At 40.4% G+C, this 18,844-nt stretch overlaps 1 protein-coding gene across 1 annotated transcript in view; it reads left to right on the top strand.

The window, feature by feature from the left end:
* GEMIN5 (gem nuclear organelle associated protein 5) overlaps positions 1-18,077 on the top strand; it is a 41,194-nt gene extending 23,117 nt beyond the window's left edge. The window contains exons 16-28 of the mRNA XM_060634798.2: positions 306-533; positions 1,559-1,672; positions 2,131-2,253; positions 3,547-3,642; positions 4,055-4,192; positions 5,163-5,310; positions 8,429-8,548; positions 8,976-9,186; positions 10,685-10,933; positions 12,467-12,629; positions 13,410-13,914; positions 15,436-15,532; positions 16,112-18,077. Coding sequence (XP_060490781.2) covers positions 306-533; positions 1,559-1,672; positions 2,131-2,253; positions 3,547-3,642; positions 4,055-4,192; positions 5,163-5,310; positions 8,429-8,548; positions 8,976-9,186; positions 10,685-10,933; positions 12,467-12,629; positions 13,410-13,914; positions 15,436-15,532; positions 16,112-16,279 — 2,360 coding nt within the window. The 3' untranslated portion in view covers positions 16,280-18,077. The remainder of the gene's footprint in view (positions 1-305; positions 534-1,558; positions 1,673-2,130; positions 2,254-3,546; positions 3,643-4,054; positions 4,193-5,162; positions 5,311-8,428; positions 8,549-8,975; positions 9,187-10,684; positions 10,934-12,466; positions 12,630-13,409; positions 13,915-15,435; positions 15,533-16,111) is intronic.
* Positions 18,078-18,844: the final 767 nt, after the last annotated feature.

Here is an 18,844-nt window from a genome sequence, read left to right as displayed (position 1 = left end):
TGTTAATTTCCTGATTTTCTTGGTTGTGTTGTGGTAATGTAGGAGAATGTCCCTGTGTGTAGGATACACACTATAAGTATTCAAGGATAATTGGGCATCATATTCATGGTTTAATGAAATCCTAAAAGGGTTTGGTATGGTTAACTTTTTGATACTCTAACTCTAAAAATTCATGGGGAAGGAAGAAAAGTGGTGAGAATACTATGAAAAAAAAAAAGAGTGAGGACGTTTTGGAGATTGTCTCCTAGAGTGCTTTTAACCAAGAATCTATACTTTATCTTTTGTCTTAATCACGATACCTCTAGGTAAGAAAAGTATTGAATTAGAGAAAAAAAGGCTCTCTCAACCTAAGCCAAAGCCCAAAAAGAAGAAAAAGCCCACCTCGAGAGCTCCTGTAAAGCAGGATGTGTATGACGGGAATGAAGACGAGAGCATCAGGGAGAGCTCGGGACCTGTTGAGAACGGTCTGTCGGACCAGGAGGGTGAGGAGGAAGCCCGGGAGCCAGAGCTACCCAGTAGCATCATCTCAGTGGGTATGTGGCCAAATCCTGTGTTTTGTGGACTCTCTAGGACTTGATAGTCATGACCAGGAAACTAAGCCAGGTCCTTACTCAGTTTGAAATTTCTCTGTCTCTAACCTATGTATTGTCCCATCTCTGTAACTTAAGCTGTATCTTTGGTGCCGTTAGAAACTCCATTCATTTCTTAAAAGGTTATCTTAAGCCTCTAAACCCCTTTGAAGTGGTAAAGTGGATCTGGTGGAAGACTGGGATCGAAATAGTGAAGGTCTTTAGAAAAAACTTCTTAGCACCTTGGGCAGGATAAGACTGTGGGGCAAAGTGAAACCAGGGCAGTTTAGTCATAGAAACTGACATGGGAAAAGTTTTCACAGTATCACATCTAGCCACAGTTATTGAAAGAAACCACTGCCCCTTACCAGCATCTGACCTAGAAGCTACTGCCACCCTGGGAAAAGGTTAGGAAAATAAAAAGCTAAAGGCTTAATGGATTTATTTTTTTAGGCTCATCAAAACACCTTTATATCACAAAATGGTTGTACAAAATGTTCTTTACCCCTGTAGACCAGCCGCTGGGTTTTTCGTTTTTTTTTTTCCCCCAGCTGGGCTTTTTTTTAAAGTTCATGGTTGTGTGTGCTCAGGACTGTGACTCCATATCACATACCCTTAATAATTTCTATTAGTAAAGTTGTTCCTTGTTTGTGTAATTAAATATATACACTTAATACTTTGTTACCTAAATATGTAACAAGTCTTTTGTCATCTGAGCAAGGTTTCAGAACTCCTGGGCCTATGGTATAAAGTTGTGGCAGCTAGAAACTTACAATTTCTCCTGAGATCAATCAGTCAAAGTTCTAAGACTTAGACATTTTGTGAGGTGGGAAAAGGGAGACTACCCATGTTTCCTTTTGAAAGTATTTTATCTCATGTTATGGAATACATAAATAATATTAAGCCTGGTTTAGTTCTTAATCATTAAAAAGAACTAGACTCTATATTGTTCTCCTCCAAACTTTTTTTCTTTATCTCCTATGATACAGCTTCTAGAGAACCAGTTACCTGCACTCCGGTTTCCATAGGTTTTGAAAAGTCAAAAATCACTGTTAATAACAAAGTCACAATACTGAAAAAGGAGCCACCTAAAGAGAAGTCAGGTTGGTGTCTAATGGTTAAAATATTTTGTTAAAGCATCCTCAGATATTACATGCAACTGAAAACAGTCAAAAATGTTTGGTTTTTATTGTTGTTGGTTTGTTATTAGGATTTTTGTTTGTTTCTTGGGTTTTAAATATTTGTGTTTTGATTATTTCAATTTTGGGTCATGCTTTTAAACATTTTTAACACTTAAACAATTTTAAACATTTTTTTAACGTTTTCATGAGGAAGTGTCATTTTGCAACTGTTGATAATGCTTCACAGGTGTTCACAGGGACGTGTTGTGTGTGTTGTACACACTGCCCCCAGCTAACTTAACCTGAAAGCTTCTTCATAAGTAGCAAATTTTCTGATGACTGGCATTATCCATCCAGTAGGTTACAATCACACAATGGCCATCCCGTTTGTGATTCTGATCAGCTCTTCTTAGACCATCTATATTTTTATTACATTTCAGAATCCATAACCAAGAAGCGAAAAGCTCGTTCCATGCTTCCACTGACTACCAGCCTGGACCACAGGTCCAAAGAGGAGCTTCATCAGGACTGTTTGGTATTAGCAATGGCAAAACACTCCAAAGGTACAAAAATACACTCCCTTGGCCCATCCATAGTCTTCTGGGAACTAGCACATAAGAGGCGCTTGCTGGTATGTTTGTTGAATGAGCACACAAATGTCTAGAATTGTTTATATTTCTAAATTCTTTTCCAACCTTCCATCCCCCCCACGGCCCCACCGCCAGGCTCCCCAGTGCCTTTGAGATGTAGTGCTCTGGTTTATTGTTCTAAATCCAGTTGTCACCAACCATCTATGTGCTGGAATTGGTATGATGGCTTAAATACCTCAGCATGAATCAACTCCTTCAACTATTTTTCCCCCAGGAAAACAGTATCTTCAATTAGAAAAAAAAGTATTTCCTTATTGGAAATATACCCATAATATGGCAGTTCCTTTTTTTGGATTTGGTGGAAGTTTTTGTTATAGAAGGTTTTTTTTATTTTACTTTTGCAGAGCTCTCATTTAAGGCCCATTATTTTGACATTTGAACAGCTGTATTTTTTTGAATTTTACATGTTTAAAATAGATACACATGATAAAATGAAATTCAGAGATTCAAAAAGAATGTAAATCCCCATCCCACCCCGATACCCAGTCCTCACATTTCCCCTCAAGACCACACTGTTAACAGTTTTTGTCTCTCTCCAGAAATATTTTATGCTCTTCTTACATACATAAGCCTCTTTGGGGACTTTATCTTGACTTCCTGTAACTTACACACTTTATCATATAGCTTTACATTATTAACTTTACTGGAAAGTTACTCAGTTGACTTTTTAAAAACCAGAATGATTATTGAATCCCTTTGTGGTGGGTCCTAGTAAATGTTAAGGACATTTCTTGTTGGGATTTGGGGTTGGCCTTTTTTTTTTTTTTTTTTTTTTTTTGAGGCAGAGGAGGGGCAGAGAAATAGGGAGAGAGAATCCCAAATAGGTTCCACACTCAGTATGGAGCCCAGCGAGGGGCTCAATCTCACAACCTTGAGACCACTACCTGAGCAGAAATTAAGAGTCAGACACTCAAATCGAGCCACCCAGGTGCCCCTGGGGCTGGCTTTTTACATCCTCTTTCACCCCTTCCCCATCTTTATTTGAGCACACTGCAGACTAAATTGTCTCACTGGATTTTGCCAAGGCTGAGCTTTAACCCAGTGTTTTCATGTTTTGCTACCCTTGTAACCAGGAGGGGTCTCTGTTAGGGTAAACAAGGGCACAGGACTTCTCTTCACTGTCTGAAATGGGTCGTCTGGACACACATTTGGAAGTAATTGAGCAGAAAACAGTAACCTCATTTTCTTGTCTTTTTGAATTCGCAGAGCTAAATGAGGACGTGTCTGCTGATCTTGAGGAAAGATTTCACCTGGGACTTTTCACAGACAGGACCGCCCTGTACAGAATGATTGAGGTTGAAGGTGAGGCAAGTCCAGTCAACATAACCCAGTCTATCTCCATGCTTCCCTAATACTTTGTACACACCTATTTTATGGCTGCCATCCTGTGGCATCATACTGGTTGGTTTTACATTTCAACTAACTAGGTTTTGAGCTCCCCAATCTGCATATTCCCATATACCCCTTGCATCTCTCATAGGACCCTAAACATACAGTGTTCACTCTGAGTGTAAGTGAAAATGAGTGGGTGGACAAGGGACTGAGTGGGCTTTAAACCACATTATGAACATTCTGAGAGATGACTCACCCATCAGCCAGCAACAACATATTATAGGAATTTGTTCCCCTCTTTTCGTCCTGACTTTCCTTCTTTTAAAGTCTGTGCAGACAGGTTTCTGAAACATCTTCCCAACATTATGTCTCCTCCAAACAGGAAAGGGTCACTTGGAAAATGGCCACCCTGAATTATTTCACCAGCTCATGCTTTGGAAAGGAGATCTAAAAGGTGTTCTTCAGACGGCAGCGGAAAGGGGGGAGCTGACAGACAGTCTTGTGGCTATGGCACCAGTTGGTATGTTCTTCTCGACAAAAGGGCTATCACCTTGAAGATAAGTCCACTAAAGATGGACACTCTCTTGCAGGACAATTTGGCCATGTCTAAAAACTTTAACTCCACAATTCTAGGTGTTGGAAATTAACTGTACTCACACGTGCAAAATGACAAGTATACAGGCACTGTCATTACAGCAGTGTTTGTCATAGCAAAAGACCACAGGAACCTCTCTGTCCATCAGTAAGAGACTAGCTAAATCTCATACCTCTACAGTAGAATCTCTTGGGAAAAATTAGGCAGCTCTTTGCATTCTAGTATGGAATGAAGCTCCAAAAGCGTATTAGGGAGAAGACTCAAGATGTTGATACATGACAATATTTACTACTCTGTCATTTATATTTGTCTTCACATAGTATTTCAAAAAGGTTTCAAAAGAAACTAGAAATAATGGTTGTCTCTAGGCAAAGGAATTTGGATGAGTTTGGGTGGGAGGACACCAGAATAACAAGGTAAATTATGCCATGCCCAGTTTTTTAACTTTATTCAAGTATACTTTAAAAAAAAAAAAAAAGAAGTACACAGGTTATGATGGCACAAACTGAATACACCCTTGTAACCAGCACCATATCAAGAAGTATAACACTGCCAGAAAGCACCTAGGAAGCTTCACTCATGCTCCTGTTCATTCAGTCTCCACACACCCCAACAAGGCTAATCACTGCCCTGACTTCCATATTCTCTTGTACCTTTTGAATTTTGCATTATTTTTTATGTGTTAGCTAATCAAAGAGAAAAAATTTATGTTTCAAAACATGGGTATAGGGCGAGTAAATGAAGCAGATAATCTGTAATGATAACTGAATTCAGAGTATCTAAATGCTCTACTTAGTGCAGTGACTAAAACCAAGGTGTTTTCATTCCAAATGTAGATTCTTTTTTTCCTTACCCCTGCTGCTGCTTATTCAACCGTCATTTTTTTTTTTTTTAGCTGGCTACCATGTGTGGCTGTGGGCCGTGGAAGCTTTTGCCAAACAGCTGTGTTTTCAAGATCAGTACGTTAAGGCTGCCTCTCACCTCCTTTCTATCCACAAAGTATATGAAGCTGTAGAGCTGCTCAAGTCAAACCACTTCTACAGGTTTGTAGGACCCTACAGTTGAACCACCAGTTGGGCACAGTGTGGAATTAATCTGCTGGACGATGCCACTTACTGATAACCAGCATACATCTTGGTTGTAATTAAACATTGCAAACGTACAGAAATACATGCACACTAGCCTAACAAACACCAGTGTACCCACTACCCATACTTAACAAGCGTTAACTTCGATCAGTATTTGCCACTGATCTTTTTCAGAATTTCTTTATCCCTAAAGTTGCAAACATAGAGAAACCGTGTAATACAAAAGAGATGGGATCTTGTCAGCCACCCCAAAATCTCCCCATGTCCCCGACTGTTGTTATTTTTAAGTATAACACTCCAGATTTGACTGAATTGCCTTTCTCCAGTTCTGTCCTCATCCTTTCTCTAAGAAGCAACCATTCTGCTGAGATTGGTTTGAATCCTTCCTCTCCAAGTTACTACACTTTCACTATAATACATTTGTAAGTAATGACAAACAAAAGGAGTAAAATATTTCTTATAAACAGCATACAGGTTTTTTTTATCCATTCTGTTGGTTTCTGTCTTTTAATTGGAATGGTTAGGCCATTTACATTAAATATAAATATTGGTGCAATTAAAATTTACCATCTTGCTATTTTGCTTTCTTTTGGATTACTTGAATATTTTCTTATCTCCAATCCTGGCTTATTAGCTATACTCTATTTTATGGTTGCTTTAGGGTTGATGATGATTAGCATGTTTTTTTAATTTTTAAGTTTATTTATTTATATTGAGAGAGAGGGAGAGGGAATCCCAAGCAGGCTCCACACCATCAGCACAGAGCCCAACGTGGGGCTCAAACCCACAAACCATGAGATCGTGACCTGATCTGAAACCAAGAGTCAGGCATTTAACCGACTGAGCCACCCAGGCGCCCCATGATTAGCGTTTTTAATTTTCACAGTTTACTTTCAACTAATATTGTCCTACATCTTATATAAAACTTATTTCTTTCCTTCCCTCCTGTCCTTTCTGCTACTTACTTGTCATATATTTGACATGTTATAGCCCCACATTACAGTGTTAGAATTTTTGCTATAACCTGTCATCTTTTTAAATAACTTTTTAACTTTAAAACTTTTTTTATACCTGCCCACATACTTATTTCTAGCATTTTTCATTCTCTTACGTAGGTCCAACGTTCCAACTGCTATCAATTCCTTCTTCACCTGAACAAGAATTTCATTTTTTTTGTAGTGTGGTTCTTCTGGTGACCAATTCCATCAGCTTTTGTTTGTCTATAAAAGTCTTTAATTTTGCCTTCATTTTAAAGGATCTTTCTCTGGGGGTAGAATTCTAGATTGGCAGTTTTTGTCTTTCAGGGCTTCAGAGATGACTGTTTACTCTTACATTGTTCTTGACTTGACTGCATCTATCCCCATCTTTGTTATATAGGAACTGTCATTTTTTTCTCACTGTTTTTAGGACTTTCTCCATCACTGATTTTCAGCCGTTTGATGTGATGGCTTTGGTGAGACTTTGTCTTTTTCCTGTTTTGGTTTGTCTTCCTCTGAAGGGTGTTGAACTCTGTTTTAGTGAGCACTAAAGTTGCTAATAGAACAGCTTGATCTTTTCATGGCTTGTTTTTAAGGTTTCTTAGAACAGGTTTGGAGAAATCTTTTTTTTTTTTTTTTTTAAGTTTATTTATTTTGAGAGAGAGAGTGCGCAGGAGAGGCAAAGAGAGAGAGAATCCCAAGCAGGCTCCTCACTGTCAGCATAGAACGCAACATGGGGCTTGAACTCACGAACCGTGAAATCATGACCTGAGCCAAAATCAAGAGTCGGACACCTAACCGACCGAGCCACCCAGAGAAATCTATATTCTAGAATTAGTTTGTCCTTCTACCTTCTGGTGTCTTTACTGAATGCCTGTGTGTTCAACAGATCAGAACTCAAATGTCTGGCTGGTTAAAACACCGAAGTCCCCTATGCCCTGAGTGAACTCTGGGAATTATTCAGCTTATAATTCCCTGATTGTTCTTTATCCAGCCTTAAGGAATGTCCTACACATGCATGGCTTTGTGTTTAGCCAAAGACTCATGAGATCCCCAGAGTTCTGTAGGGCTTCCCCTGGATAGCTTCTTCCTTCCTATTATCCTGCCCCTCATATTCCAATTATTTTATCTCTCCTCCACTCAGTAAGACTGCTGGGGCTCTGCTGGGTTCTCTATAGGAAAATGGCTATTAGGAGGTTCCCTTCTCTCGGGGATAACAATCCTGAGCTGCCTGGATCCAATGTCTGAAAACAGTTGTTTCATACATATTTTGTCTAGTTTAGTGGCAGGAGGGTAAGTCTGGTAAGCTGATGTCTCAAAATACTTCTTAAACATTGCTCTGCATAGATCACCTTAATCTAAAATACTTTTATTCTAGCTACAACTTTATGTTGGCTACAACTCAGAAGTTGTAGGTCAGTTGAAAATATTAGCTCACTGAATTATACAGATACTCCAAATGTTAACACATTTCATTATAAAATATCCAGAAACATTCACATTCTTAAATATCACCATCAGTCTCTTCAGAAAAGTCTTTAGCATTTGGGGAGCTATCTAGCCCACAGTGGCAGGCATAGATTTTCTAAAATTCTCGTTTTTACTTGAAAGCTCAAAATTTACCATTGGCAAAAATACTGTTGGTTGTCAAGTGACAGACTTGGGGATCCCCAGGAATCCACAGACCACACGTTAAGAACTGCTGACCCAGGTGAAGAATTGAGCTCAGCATGAGGTTTTAACTTCCCACGTGGGGTGCCTGGGTGGCTCAGTCGATTGAGCATCCGACTTCGGCTGGTCAGGTCATGATCTCACGGTTTGTGGTTTCAAGCCCCGAGTTGGGCTCTGTGCTGAGCTCGGAGCCTGGAGCCTGCTTCAGCTTCTGTGTCTCCCTCTCTCTCTGCCCCTCCCCTGCTCACGCTGTCTCTCTCTGACTCTCAAAAATAAATAAATGTAAAAAAAAAATTTAACTTCCCACATAGTGCAGGAAAATGGTTTTGTACAGGAAGTTGGAACAGTATAAACAACACAAGAGGGACAGTTTATCCTATCTTCCAGCCTTTTCAAATTGGCTTTTTATCTGTTCTGGCCTCTAGGGAAGCTATTGCAGTTGCCAAGGCCCGACTGCGCCCAGAAGACCCGATCCTGAAGGACCTGTACCTCACCTGGGGAGCCATCCTGGAAAAAGACGGCCATTATGCCGTGGCCGCCAAATGGTAAGCTGGAGGGAACAGGCATGTACCCAAACATCGAAGAGCTGTGATGCAGAAGAGCAGGACGAGAGTAGTAAGTTTAGAGGGGGAGGTAAAGTGACTAGAAAACAAAAAGCCATATGTGTATTAAACCTAGCTTCATAAGATTCATCGTCCTTGGATGAATCCTTTATATAAATCACCTCCCTTATATAAATCACCATAACTACTGAAGAAACCTCAGTAGCAGACTCAGAAATTCCACCTTTCTCTAGTAATGTCTTTACTATCAAATAAGGAAACTGGGAGAGAATAAAAACTCTATTTGGGTTCAGTTCAGCAAATGTATGTCCTTACCCTGTAGGATGCTGCCACTCATTCTCTACGTTGAGATGGAAGAGGGTATAGGAGATCTGTTCATGACACTTTTGGGTTTTTGTTTGTATTACAGCTATTTAGGGGCTGCTTCTGCTTATGATGCAGCCAAAGTTTTATCCAAGAAGGGAGACGCAGCATCACTTAAAACAGCTGCAGAACTGGCTTCAATTGTAGGAGAGAATGAGTTGTCCTCTACCCTGGCTCTCAGATGTGCCCAAGAGCTGCTTTTGGCCAGGAACTGGGTGGGAGCCCAGGAAGCGCTGAAGCTACATGAAAGTCTAAAGGTCAGTCTGTTCTTGTATCTCCAGGTATTTAAGAGGGAAAGGCCACAAGTCCTTTTCTAGTCAAATTCCAAATGAATAACCCAGTTGCACAGCTGTACCAGTTTGGCAGGTACCCTTGGAAGGCCAGCCCTGGCCATACTATCCCATGGAAGTACCATGGCTTGTCCACTGCCATATTCAGAGTAAGAGATAATGTAGTCATTCATATTATTCTCCTTCCTTATCAATTTGTGTACAACATACATGAGTCGATTTTAGTCAGCATAGCCCTGAGCTAGCAGTCTGGTGTTTCTTTATTGGTTATCAGGTCTTCTTTGAAGAGGGAGAGGAAGGGGAGGATTTCCAACAGAAATCAAGGTGCTCCGCCATAGCATCACTCTTTAACTATAAGCCATAACGAAGTGTGGCGAAATCAACATTTTGTTAAATGTCTGTTTATCCCTTTCTGGTTAACTATGAGTAACTCACCACTGTTTTATTTGACGCATCAAACTGAGATTACTTTAAAAGCATCAGCACTCTCATTTTCTAAAACACATAAACATTTTAGACAGCTTTACTGCTCAGATACTAACATGAACTTTGTAAGCTCCCCTCTCCCTAATAGAGTAACTGGACCTAAAGACAGTTCCTACCTAAATATTGAAACCCAAGAAAAATAGTAGCTTTCTAGGAAAGCTACTTCCTAGCAAAAGTAATATGCCCTCAAAGACAGTGTCACTTGGTGTATTACTTATAAAATGACCAAATCTAAAGAGATTTTAATTTATCCATAGCAAAAAAAAAATTCCAGAATGGTTATTTAAGTATTTCTTTTTTCTTTTAAAAAGCATCCTTATGAAAGCAAGAAAACCTTTACGTTTATGCAGAATGCTGTTCTGGTCATTGTCAGGCTATTTGGGCTAATATTTTGCCAAGCCGAACTGAGAAAATACTGTTACAAGAGTATACGTGAACCTCATGGCAACTGAAGGTCTTAGCAAAAAGAAAGATACTTGCTGACTCCTCTGAAGCCTGCTGGGACATGGCGCCCGACACCTGCCGCAGCTGTCATATCTGCACAGCTTATCTGCTCTAGCACCTTCTGCCCATTGCACTTTGCTTCTGTATCCCTTAATGTAAAGTTTGGACAGGGGGAAAGAACTCGATGAGCCCAGGCTGTCTTTTCTCAAACTGGGTCATAAGTCTTAGGTGACTGTCCTGTATGTGGTCTACACTGCAGTGGACAGGGCTGTAGTTGGGATTCTGTGTCGTAAAACTATTTGCTTGGGCTCCAGGCTACCTCCAGGATTCCTGCAAAGGCATCTGGAAAAATGTCTATTAGATCACCTCTCCTCCCCGCCCCCTCACTCAATGACTCACACTGGCCAGAGGCAGCCCCCTAAAGGGTCTGGTTGCTGCAGATGTGATGCAGAACACAGAGAAACTGAGAAGAGCTCTTGAGATAATCAGGCACCTCCATTGCCTAACAGTTCCTGTCCTTGTTGTTGGGTTTCAGGGGCAGAGACTGGTGTTTTGCCTTCTTGAGCTCCTGTCCAAGCGCCTGGAGGAAAGGCAGCTTTCGGAGGGCAAAAGTTCTTCCTACAATGTGTGGGCTGCAGGCACTGAAGGGCCCTTCGTGGAGAGGGTGACTGCAGTATGGAAGAGCACCTTCAGCCTGGAGACCCCAGAGCAGTACCAGGCAGCATTACAGCAGCTGCAAACTATCAAGTACCCATCTGCTACAAATAACACTCCCTCCAAACAGGTACCCTGTCTGCACTCTGCAGTAAGCCTTCCTTAATCCACGTCTAGTATAATAAGGAAACCAAGTGAATGCCAGTTTGCATTTCAGAAAAGACTAAGGCAGGCACAGGCAACCTGGAAAGATCCCTTCAAGACTAATTAAGGCCCTTTAGCTTTGAAGTTAGTCTTAGATCAGTATTCTCTTTAAAAAAAAAAAAAAAAAAAAAGCCTAAACCTATACAAAAGCACAGAGAAAAATATAGTACTCATCAACCAGGAATTACCAGAGTTCACGTGATTTGTCATTTTGCTTCATAGAGTTTTTTTGGTTTTGTTTTGCATATATTCTTCTAGTTTTTAGTAAAAGAAATACAGTAAGTTTGAAGTCCCTGGTGTCCCGGACCTTCCTTTGGTCCCATTCTCCTTTCCTAGCTTACCAAAGTCAGCCCCTAGGTCACTCATAGTATTATTTTTTGCCTTACTTCAGTGACCAGTTTGTAAAATCTATCTGTATTGATGCAGAGATAAAGTTGATTCATTATAGCAGCTATACCCATCCTATAAATGTATGTCAATTTATCTGCTTTTTCTTTTGAAAATGGGGGAAGGCTCATTTATTTTTGAGGAATGAGACTTCCTCAAATGATAATATAGCACCTTGAGAAACAGTTTGGCAGTTTCCCATTAAGTTAAATATAGACGTGCCCAGTGACCCAGCAATCCCACTGCCCAGATATTTCACTAAAAGAAATACAGCCTTGTACACAGCTATTCGCTGCAGCTTAGCGGACAGCAGCCAAAAGCTAGAACAACCCAGACATCCATCAGCTGCTGAATGGATGTGCAAACTAGCCTATCCAGACAGTGGAATACTATACGTGCAGCAATACAAAGGAACAAGCTAGTGATGTACAAATCATACTGGTAAATCTGGAAAGCATTATGGTAAGTGAAAGAACCAAGACACAAAAGACTACACGCTGTGGTTCCATTTATCTGAATTCTAGAAAAGACAAAATTTATAGTGACAAAAACCAGGTGAGGGGTTGCAGGGGGTGGGGAGAGAGGAGTGCCTGCAAAGGGGCACATGGGAATATTCTGCAGTGACGAAAATGTTCTGTCTTGATCGTGGTGGTGATTGTAGCATGTGTATCTATAGAGATACATGTATTTATCAAAATTCATCAAATGGCTCACTTAAAACTGATAAATTTTCTTAATTGTACAATTTTCTTAATTGTACTCCAGGTGGGTTGGTTTGTTTAATTACAGCTTTTAGTTCTGAAACTCACTTTTTGTTTTAATTAAATGTAAATGTCACAGCATTTTTTTTTAGCATGAACAGACTTTAACACCAGACAAGGTATGTTGCTGTGCAACTAGATATGGAAGTTTCTCAGATAGGGAAGCAAAAATGAGTGATGGAGACAGGAGGACCTTTCTTAAACTTGCACTGTGTCCTTCCTTCCAAGTGCAGTCAATAGGAATATTTCTGTATCATCCCAGTGCTTGCTGTGCAAGAATGTTTAACTGAAACTCTGGCTCTTCCCTCCAGCTTCTGCTTCATATTTGCCATGATCTGACGTTGGCAGTGCTAAGCCAGCATGTGGCCTCCTGGGACGCGGCTGTGGAAGCCCTGCTTCGGGCTGTGATCCGGAGCTACGACTCCGGAAACTTCACCATCATGCAGGAAGTGCACTCAGCCTTTCTTCCTGAGGGTAAATGACCCCAACCTTTGCCGGAGCATGCCTACTAATGGATGATGTAAACACCACCGATGGTGTAGCACCAGGAGTACAAACATTATTGAAAGAGACTGGCCAGTTGTGTCATTTAGCACCAAGTTTGAATTCTCTTACCCAAGCTCCTAAGAGGGGGCCAGAACGGCTAAGCTGTTTTCCTTTACCTGGCCTTACCTACCTTACCTACCTTGCTGCCTTCTACAAATTTTTCTCCATGGTTTAAGAGAAATAGCAATGTGCTCAGAAGTTAGTTAAGAATGGAGAAGCACATGGGGCACCTGGTTGGCTCAGTTGGAAGAGCATGCAGCTCTTGATCTCAGGGTCGTGAGTTCAAGCCCCACATTGGGTGTAGAGATTACATTAAATAAATAAATAGACATAAAAAAAAAAAAAAAAAAAAAGAATGGAGAAGCACAACAGAAGGGACATTCTTTGAACTGCATAATTAGTCACTAAACTAAATCACTGATTTTTCAGAGACATAGTGAGATCAAACCCCAGAGCTTTCATAGGAAGATGGAATACTTTTTCTGTAATGCTTTGATTGACTCGCAGACTACAGCAACAAGAACACTGTCCTAGGTCAGGAGATGTTTAGCTCTGATTGGCTTTAGGTGAAAAGCATGTAACCCCATGGATCACTGCTGTCCTTGTTCTTGAGCTCTGCCCCTTGGGTGATAGGAAATGTAACGGGAAGAGGAATGTGTATCTAGCAGAAACAGAAATGCACAACCCTAAATCCTTCTCTTCTTCTAGGCTGTGACCACCTAAGAGACAAACTGGGTGAACATCAGTCCCCTACCACACCAGCTTTCAAAAGTTTAGAGGCCTTTTTTATTTATGGACGTCTGTATGAATTCTGGTGGTCTCTCTCCAAGCCTTGCCCTAAATCCAGTGTCTGGGTAAGAGCTGCTCACGGAAGGACAACTTCTGTGGAGCAAAGCCAGCAGATAGACAGTGCCAGCCCTGAAGAAACAGACCCTAATATTTCTCAGCCAAAGCCAAGCAGGCCTCCAGAATTAGACTTGAGCCTCACAGAAGAAAGCGAGCAAATGCTGATCACTTGTAAAGAGCTCTTTTCAGAAAAACACGCCAGTCTCCAAAACTCACAGAGAACCGTTGTTGAAGTACAAGAGACCTTGGCAGAAATGATCCGCCAACACCAGAAGAGTCAAGTCTGTAAATCCACAACGAATGGTCCTGATAAGAATGAATCTGAGCAGGTAGCAGAACAGCCCCTCTCTAGTCCTCAGAACCAGTGGTAAGTATAAGGTGGAATTGGAAATACCATGCTGGCTTCTCAGATAAAAATCAGTATGTGATGAGCTTGATCAGGTCACTTGCTGGCACCATCATGTAGAATGCACAGGCTTTGGAGTCTGACATGGGGTTCTAATCCGGCTCTGCTGACTGAGCTCAGGCAAGATTCTTAATGTTTCTGAGCATTTGTTCCCATATATACAACTGGGAGTACCTACTCCTACCTTGCTTGTTTGGGGAATTAAATGACATCACAAATAGTATTAATAATAGGATAGGGACACCTGGTGCTCAGTAGGTTCAGCGTCCAACTCTAGATTTCAGCTCAGGTCACGATCCCATTGTGGGATTGAGTCCCGGCGTTGGGCTCTGTACTGAGCATGGGACCTGCTTGGAATTCTCTCTCTGCCCTTCTCTTGCTTGCACTCTCTCTCTCTCTCTCTCTCTCTCTCTCTCAAATAAAAATAACTTAAAAAAAAAAAAACAAAAACCTCAGTAAAAAATAACAATAGGACAATAAAATCTTATCTCTAGGCGATAGATTCCCCTCCCCCCAAAAAATTAACCAAGTAAAATGGAAGTGCATTATTGTATCATTAATGAAAACCACGGTTTTTCGATTATTCTATGCTATCCCAGAAAATACACAAAAAGAGTAGTGTACAAAACTGCACACTGAATTGAGAAAATCCCAAATGATCAGAATGTAACATCCTAATCACTTCCACTGAACATAGGGGCCAGGTGGATGACAGGAGCCGATCCGCAATCACTGTAGAGCTCATTTGCATATATTACAGGGTCTTCTGCTATGGGCATTTGCAGTGATTAACAATTATTGATTGGTCATTATGCTGAGGGCCTTTTACCTAGATTATTTCTCCCCAGCACAGGGCGTAAATAAAACGTTGTAACTAGTACCATCAATAAACTGATAGCTATTATTACTAACTGAAAAAAACAAAACAAAACTAAAATGTTTTGAAGCCCTTATATATTTATTGCTGTAAAAATAGTCCCATTGAAATCTTGAGTTAGAGTTTTGAGTCACTTCTCCAGTAAGCTATCACACTCTAGGCAGTTACTAGGTTTTAGTAACAAGAAAAACACTAAAAATCTTTCTAACTCAGCAGCTCTTAACCTTTGGATCACAGGACTCCTTTGAGAAGATTCAGACACTCTTTCCAGAAGAATGTGCATCCATATACCAACAGTTAGGAGCCTGAGCTGTGTCTAACCATTCCCCAGAGAAATCCAGGCTTTGTGCACTTAGCTGCAGATCAAATCCCCTGAAGGGCCTAACTTTTCATTAGAGCTATGTATCTAAGAACTGGGGATTTGGCAAATGGTGAGGAATGATATTTCACTTTGAAAACCTCATATCACATCACATTAAATTCCCTCCTCTTGACCTTTGTATTAAAGATGAAAGAGATAACAAAAGAATTTTATTTATAGGGTAATAGTTAAAAGTTTTGTGGGGCAAGGCATATGACTTGTAATTTTTTTTTATCGTTACTAGTAAAGAAGAAAAAAATCAGCCACTTTCTCTGCCTGAATTAACCAAAAGTCTTACGGAGGCAAATGAGAGAATAGCTAAATTTCCTGAGAGTGTTAAGGTAAGATATCAGTTCATTTAATAAAACATTATTGTTTATATTATCAACTGACTGGACCAAATTCTTTAAGGTCATCTAATTTTGTGTTCCATTTATAAAATTGCTACACATTTGTATATGCTTAAAAATTTAGGATCCTGTTGTCTTGGGTTAACTAAAATGTTTTGTGAGAATAGGATTATTGGCAACACAAGCAATTTTATACCTCGGTCTTCAGAGAAATGGAACACATTTTGCATCTGGGAAGTAAAATAAAATTAAAATTGGTACCTTGTATTTGATAGCTTACAGATGGGTAGGTGTATTTGAATGTGGCCCTGGTATTAGAGGAGAGTCATGTTTTGAATGAATTGAGTAGGGCTCTAGAAGATGATTCTGTCATTTGAGAAGGATACCCCAGTCTGAGCCCTCCCAGTTTTGAGTATCATCTACCCTTAGAGTTACTGAGGAAGAGCCTTCCTCAGTTCAGCCGTGCCTGAATAGTGTCACTAGATGAGACTTTGAGTTGCTGGTGCCTTCTGTACAGGTATATGTGAGTCCTCCAAATGCTTCCTTGTTCATCCTTGTGTCCCCTTTCAGATCTGGCCCTTCCCAGATGTGCTGGAGTGCTGTCTCATTCTGCTTCACATCGGGGCCCAGTGTCCTGGCAGCGTAACCCAGGACATGCAGCAGCAGGCCCAAGAGCTCCTTCAGAAATATGGCAACACTAAAGTTTACAGAAGATACTGCCAGACCTTCTGCACGTGAATTTTCAAGGACCTTTAAGGAAACTGTGCCAAATTCCAACGTACAACACCCTTCACCACCGTGACACCGCGCCATTCTCTTTGATCCCTAGATGTTTTTGCAGTGATCCAAATAATACAAATGAGGGTCAAGTTTGAATTGACTCTACCCCTAGACATAGTGGAATCGGACTTTGGACTCAATTGTGGTTTCCTACTGGAGGAAAAGATCATGAAAAGCCAGAAGTAGGTATTCAGAACTAACACCTGCAGTATGATTCATTGTTGGTCATCTCTAAAGCCTTATGCAGGTTTCACCCAAAGAGGAGAAACTTTTTAATCACCCAAAGTGTTACGTTCTTAAACACAAACTACCTTTATAAATACTTTGCCTGGTGGTAAATGTGCCATTCTTGTTGGAGATAGAATTGATATCTTTTATGACTTGGCTTGTTTTTTGTTGTTTGGTTTTTTTTACTGTTTTTAACTTGGGTTCTTCCCTTCTATTCTTTCAAAGACTGAACTTTGAATGTGAAATAGGTCTTTACCCATCATGTTGATTCTACCCTCCATCTGAACTTTAGATCAAAAATTTGGTTCTGTTTCATGTAATTGCTTACTTGAACACACCATTTACTAAAGCTTTAGAAGAACAAATAACTAAAACTCAGATGTGTCTTATCCCTTCAGTTTTATGAGAAATTATTAATGGTGATCACAGTAGCTCAGGAAGAAATTGCTATTTCAGTGGTTCTTAATCTTTTTTCGATCATAGACGCTTTGAGAATTAGAACCACAGATGCTCTTTGAAGAAAAATGCATAATTTTGTGTATGTAGCTTTTGGATTATTGGACTCCAGCATAATGGGATCCTATATACTATTTAATTATAAATCCTTGTTCTTCCCCCCCCCCCCCCCCCCCATTATTGAGCATTCTCTTGAGGTCTGTTCTTCTCTTTGGTTAAATAGTTGAACAATGTCAGGAACAGATATTTCTGTAATAGCCCAGTTGCTGGGATATAAACATCAGTCTGGGGTAGGGTTGGGAGGGAGCATTCTTTCCCAATAATGTAACTATTTTCTTTGGGGATTCATTATGAAAGCTTTTCTGCTTGAATGTCCAGTTTATTTTTTAGTTTCCTATGGCTGGCATTGTTGTGGACAGCAAGAATAAAATTCATTCACAGGAACTCTAGGAAGAAAAGTTTAAGACACACATCTGACTGACCAGGGGTTTTGTTTGTTTGAATTCGACCTAGCTTTAGAATTTAAAAATGCTAAACCCAAAAGCAAATACCATAGAATTTAGATGCTCATAGTTCTTTATACAGTTACTTGAACTTTGAGAAGAAGATGCACTGTTACTGGGGATGAAGAATCTTCTTGGCATGGTATCAGTGACTGAATTATAAATCAGATCTTGACAATTCCCTGATAAAAAATTATTGCAGTAGTTTCCCATTGTTACTGGAAAAAAAAAATCATCTTGCAGGGCTTAAAAGGCCCTGCCTGATCCCAGCCTTTACCTCTTGGACTCCTGTTCTTACACTCACATCCTTGCTTCTGGATTCCACACGCACTGGTCTCTTAGGCTGCTGGAATCCACCAAGTTCTCATATTGTCTCAGTAGCTTTTTCATGTTGTTCCTCTGCCTGGTCCATTCTTAGCCATCTCTTAGATCTCAGCTTAAATGTCCTTTCTCTAATGACTGTCCCTGAACCTCAATCTAAAAGACATCAGCGTGCTGTACTTTACAGCTCATACTGTATTTTTGTGAATTATGTAGTCTGGCAATGCAGATTGTAAGCTCCAATGAGATTGGTAGAGATTATGTCTTCCATGTGCTATTTTCCCAGCACCTATTTACAGTGTCTGTTATCTAGTAGGTGCACAATAGAAACTTGCAGACTGAATAAATTGAGAAATTAGAATACTCATTAATAGCCTGGACTTAAAATCTGACTCTAAACTGAGCTCATGCATATCAGGACAAGCTAACAATTAAGCTCGTCGTTGGTAGTCAACCTTATTGCATTAGCAGAACCACGAATTTAAGAACATTTGGCAGTTTATACAGAGGGGCTTGAATTCACCCGTAATTAGCATTCTCTTGGTTACTCTACAGGACCATCCCTTTCTGAGGATAACCACTCACAAAGCCCTAAATGCACTCACATATCTGTATACAAGGTGAAGTTTTTGCCAATTCTACTAGACTTGTGCCCTTTAAGAACACCTTAATAAATTCTCATCCCTCCCATGCGGTGACCAGACTCCCCACTCGACACGGAGTTCCTCAACCCTTCATCTCAATACTTCTCCTGACATGTACATCTGTCCTGAAGTGTGGCAAAGATAAAATTCCCTATTTGAATCTAAATTTAGGACACCTACGCAGGGCTCAGTCACCAGCATGCCAAAGAACTTGAAAGAGAACCACTGACCCTGACCTGTGCTGCCTTTACCACAGATCACAGTGATAAATACCTCTCTTCCTATATGTGAACATCCCAGGCAAAAACCTAGATTGGCTCCTATACCAGACTTCTTACAACCCCTTGTTTTGTGCCAATAGGAAGGGTTGT

The sequence above is a fragment of the Panthera onca genome, chromosome A1 (assembly GCF_046562875.1).
Source record: "Panthera onca isolate mPanOnc1 chromosome A1, mPanOnc1 haplotype 2, whole genome shotgun sequence".
NCBI lineage: Eukaryota > Metazoa > Chordata > Mammalia > Carnivora > Felidae > Panthera > Panthera onca.
The sequence above is the reverse complement of the archived record's forward strand: the minus strand, read 5'-3'. Positions and strand labels throughout refer to the sequence as shown.